This window comes from Otolemur garnettii, unplaced genomic scaffold (assembly GCF_000181295.1).
Source record: "Otolemur garnettii isolate 467f Iridium unplaced genomic scaffold, OtoGar3 scaffold00087, whole genome shotgun sequence".
Taxonomy (NCBI): domain Eukaryota; kingdom Metazoa; phylum Chordata; class Mammalia; order Primates; family Galagidae; genus Otolemur; species Otolemur garnettii.
The window spans coordinates 7,441,042-7,445,590 of NW_003852482.1; the positions used below are offsets into that span (position 1 = coordinate 7,441,042).

The following is a 4,549-nucleotide window of genomic DNA, read 5'->3' on the forward strand; positions in this document are numbered from 1 at the left end:
AGACAGCTTGAGGCTCTGTCTCAAAAAAAAAAAAAAAAAAGTTGCACTCCTAAAAAAACAGAAGTGTGGCTTTCAGAATGAGTCACTGCTTAAGTGTAGTTGTGCCCTCGGGTGTCCCAAGGTGACCTCATGATCGCAGAATTTTTGAAACTGAAGGAACTGGAAGTGACTTATCCAAGATCTCATCGCTGCTTCAGGCTGGAGGACGTGGACTAGAGCAGTGTTCTTTCTGCCCCAAGGTGGGCCCTGCGCAAACATGAGTTTGATTCTGTTCTCCTGCTTCAGGGCACATCAAGTGACTGCCTTTGAGTGCATTCAGACAGCTGAGTGTGGAGGAAGCAGACACTCTGTCCCCAGCTTGACCTTCTGCCTTAGTTTAAATGACCAAGAAGCAGGCCCAACTCCATGGTCTGGCCTTCAGGTGAACTGAGGCCAGAGTCTTTCATTACTTTTGTTTCCAGGCCTGGCTGGCGGAGGTTGAGGGCCGACTCCCCGCGCGCAGCGAGCACGCCCGGCGGCAGAGCGGCCTGTATGACAGCCAGAACCCGCCCACAGTCAACAACTGTGCGCAGGACCGAGAGAGGTACAGTATCTGTGCCGGCCTGCTCTCGAGAGGGGGAGGAGATGTGCTTTGCATTCATTTCTAAATCCTGGAGTTTGGAGATACCAAAATGTCTGTTACGACTGACTTATGATCAGATTTATGCAGATTTATAATTCAACATAGGTGGTGATCTGAGCGTATGGGGTGATTTAACACGGTTGTAATTACAGCACTCTTGGTGGGGGTTGCATGCAGTCAGTGGGACCAACTCACAGTCCTCTCTGGGGTCCGTCGCTATAGTTGCTGTGTGTTTTCCTTTCTTGAGCAGCCCAGATGGCAGTTACACAGAGGAGCAGAGCCAGGAGAGTGAGGTGAAGGTGCTGGCCACGGATTTTGACGACGAGTTTGATGACGAGGAGCCCCTTCCTGCCATAGGGACCTGCAAAGCTCTCTACACATTTGAAGGTAATGCTTCATGTCGGCCGGATTCTCCTGCCTTTTATGAAACGTGTCTGAGTCACTCTTCTATTTCTGTGACCAAAACTTTCCCTAGAATCCTTCCAGCTCTTTCTCTGCTATGCTTCCATCCTGCTCATTGTAACAATAGTATTTTTATAGAGACAGGGTTTTTACTTTGTCACCAGGCTGGAGTGCAGTGGTGCAATCATAGCCCACTGCAGCCTTGAACTCCTGGGCTCAGTGATCCTTCTGCCTCAGTCTCCTGAGGAGCTGAGACTACAGGTGCACCATGCCCAGCTGATTTTTTTTTTTTTAATTTTTTTGTAGAAACAAGGTCTTGCTATATTGTTCAGGCTGGTCTCAAACCCCTAACCCCAATCAATCTTCCCCCCCTCGGCCTCCTTAAACATATTTTTATTTGGTTGATGGCTGTGTATCTTGACTTTTGATTTGTAAAAACTTTCAGAGAGTTTACGTGGAGTGGATGGGATGGAATAATAATTGTGTTATCCATTCATTTAATATTTATAGAGCTCCTGTCTTGTAAATGGTGGGGAAGGGAGGGAAGCAGGTGGTGTGGCAGGGCACCTGCACGGGGAAATCACGCTGACACACCTATAGGAGGGGACAGCTTGCAGTATTGACAGAGGAGGGGGATGGGGTGCTGGCAAGCTCATGGAAGAATGAGACCACTTTCTTAAAGAAGTTTAGAGAACTCTCCATGCCATGGGCACATGGAATACGCCAGCAGAAAGTGGGAGATGCCATTGTGGGCAGGGGGATAAGAGAAACCTTTGGTTATTTATTTTTTTATTTGTTTATATATTTTTGAGACAGTGGCTCACTCTGTCATCCTGGAGTTGAGTGCTGCACCATCATAGCTCACAGCAGCCACAAACTTGGGCTTGAGCAATCAATCTTCTTGCCCAGTAGCTGGTATGCCGGACTAGTTTTTCTATTCTTGGTAGAAACAAGGTCTTATTCTTGCTCAGGCTGGTCTCCAAATCCTGAGCTTAAGCAATCCATCTGCCTCTGCCTCCCAGACTGCTAGAGTTACAGGTGTGAGCCACCACACCCAGCCAAACCTTTGGATTTTACGTGGTGAACATCAAGGAGCCATTGAAAGTACTTGAGCAGAGTGTGAATGTGGTCAGAGCCGGACCTAAGGAGATTTATTGGCAGCTGTGTAAGATCGGTTAGAAAATGGGTAGAATGGCCAGCAAGACTGGCCTGGCGAGTCCACTCTGATGAACTTAGAAACCATGTCATGCAGAGTGTTCATGAGGATGCCGGAAAATGCAGTCAGAGCTCGGGGATGCGTGAGAACTTTAAAGAGTTCTTTCCTACAGGACTTCTCAGAACCTTTAAGAGATTAAATGTTCCTGTGACAAAACAGAAAAGTAACGTTCCCCGTTTTGCTTCATATCCCACCATCCCCCTGACCCAGCTAACAATGTGCCTTCTGCACAACAGTCTGGGGAGCGGTGACTGCTTTTGAAACGAAACTTAGCAAATGGCCTGGGGACCCTCAGTTAAGGACACAGAGAGACACTGCAGTTGGAAGTTGGAAGGAAAAACAAACCTGGGTCCCGAGTCGCATTCCTGGGACGGTGGAGTTGTCAGTGCGAGGAGGGAGCAGAAGGAAGTCGAGTTCACTCGTGTTGTACGGCCGCAGCCAGGTTGGGGGGGCTCCAGGGGGTAGGAAAAGAGATCTGTGCTATAGAAAATGCTAGAAAGATGTGAGGACACTGCTCAGAGAGGAGTTGATGCCGTGGGAGGTAGAGGAGGAATAGAGAAGAGGACAGGGGTTCCCCCGGGGACATCCCTGCTATTCTGGCAGGAAGGAGAAAAAGGCCCCTGGAGGATTTGGAGACTCCCCTCCTTAGGGAGGCCTGAAGTTCACATGTGGGAGAGTTTCCAGGCAGTGAGTGAGGGTCAGTCCACCTGAGAGGCCCAAGGGGAATGAATTTTTTAATTTTTGTACAGATGTGGTCTCCCTGTGTTGCCCGGGCTTATACTGAGTGAGCTCCCAGACTTAAGCAGTCCTCCTGCCTTGGCCCCCCACAAGCGCTGCGGTGACAGGCATGAGCACCACACCCAGCCAGACCTTAGCTTTTCCCACACTTGTTTCGTCACCATGACCCCTGTTTGCTTCCTACCTGAGTTTGACAAGGAACCTAAACTCTTCTGATATTGCCCTTTCAGGTCAGAATGAAGGAACCATTTCTGTAGTCGAAGGAGAAACCCTGTATGTTATAGAGGAAGACAAAGGAGACGGGTGGACCCGCATCCGGAGAAGTGAAGACGAAGAGGGTTATGTCCCCACGTCATACGTCGAAGTCTATTTGGACAAAAATGCCAAAGGTGCTAAGACTTATATTTAATACCACTTAAAAAAAACTTAAAAGTTTTGGAGTTGTTTCTCCCCACAACTGTCGCTGTTCCAGGCAGTTCTTCAAGAGACTGGACGGCCAGCCCCGCAGGCCGTGTTTCCGTGTAGGCTCCCACTGGACTGAGCTGTAGGCCCCGTGCACCCGAGTTGCCTTGTCTAGTTTTCACTATGATCAAGTTTCTGGCTGAGGAAATTTTCACGGAAAGCTGCCAACTGCCAATTTCCAACTGTGCCGTTCAAAATCTGATACGTGTCTCTTCTTTTGGCGGCCCCTGTAGATAACAGAGTTGCATTCTAACTTCTAATCGGTATTTCTGAATTAAAAAGTCCGCACGCACTCGTCACGCGGGTGCAGAAGACTGCAGTTCTCATGTTTTTATCTGGTATCTACCACAAATCGAACTTTGTTAGGGTATTACGTTTTGTAACTTAAAAAAATTGAACTATGCTAGTTTGTTAAATTTTATGATCATTCACTTGGGAGGAAGTCATAATTACAATAAAATTTCCCCATTTCCCCCTTCTTGATAAAAAAATAAATAAGATTGGTATATTGGTACCAAAAGTGTATAATTTCACTTAAATGTGGTTAACATCATTAGATCATCATTATTAAGCCATTCTAACTATATGATCCCCAATAACCAACTGAGATCTGGAAAAATTTGCTCAATTACCCTGTTGATTTTTGTATGACATTACTGAGCTTCCAGGCTCCACCCAGCTGATGTGCTAGTGCTGTCTTGGTGGGGCACAGCTACCCCTCGGCTCCCTTGGCTGTGACTTTCTGGCACTTGGTTGTTTCTGTCAGAGGTTTTGCGGTAGTAGAGCTGTATTCAGCTCCCAGTGGCCCAGGTCGGGCATGTAATAGAACTTGGTATACCAGCAACTGCTGCCACACACAGGTACCCCACTTTTCAAAGGGTTTTATTTTTTCTTAATCATTGGCAAAGCTTAAACTTACTGCAAATTGTTTCAGAATTTCTGGCTCATTTATATGATTAACTGTAGCCAGAATAAAATAAAATGCTTCACTATCTTTAAAGGAATCTGGGCCACTTGGGAATTTACTTTTTTTTTTTTTTAAGAGGTAGACTCTCACTCTGTTGCCCTAGGCTAGACTGAGTGCCATGGTGCACCCCAGCTAACTGCCA

General features: G+C 47.1%; 1 protein-coding gene across 1 annotated transcript in view; it reads left to right on the forward strand.

The window, feature by feature from the left end:
- The window catches only part of FNBP1 (formin binding protein 1), a 125,501-nt gene extending 121,547 nt beyond the window's left edge, over nt 1-3,954 (forward strand). The window contains exons 14-16 of the mRNA XM_012808209.2: nt 462-583; nt 873-1,009; nt 3,209-3,954. Of these exons, the coding sequence (XP_012663663.1) occupies nt 462-583; nt 873-1,009; nt 3,209-3,387 (438 nt within the window). The 3' untranslated portion in view covers nt 3,388-3,954. The remainder of the gene's footprint in view (nt 1-461; nt 584-872; nt 1,010-3,208) is intronic.
- The last annotated feature ends 595 nt before the right edge of the window (nt 3,955-4,549 follow it).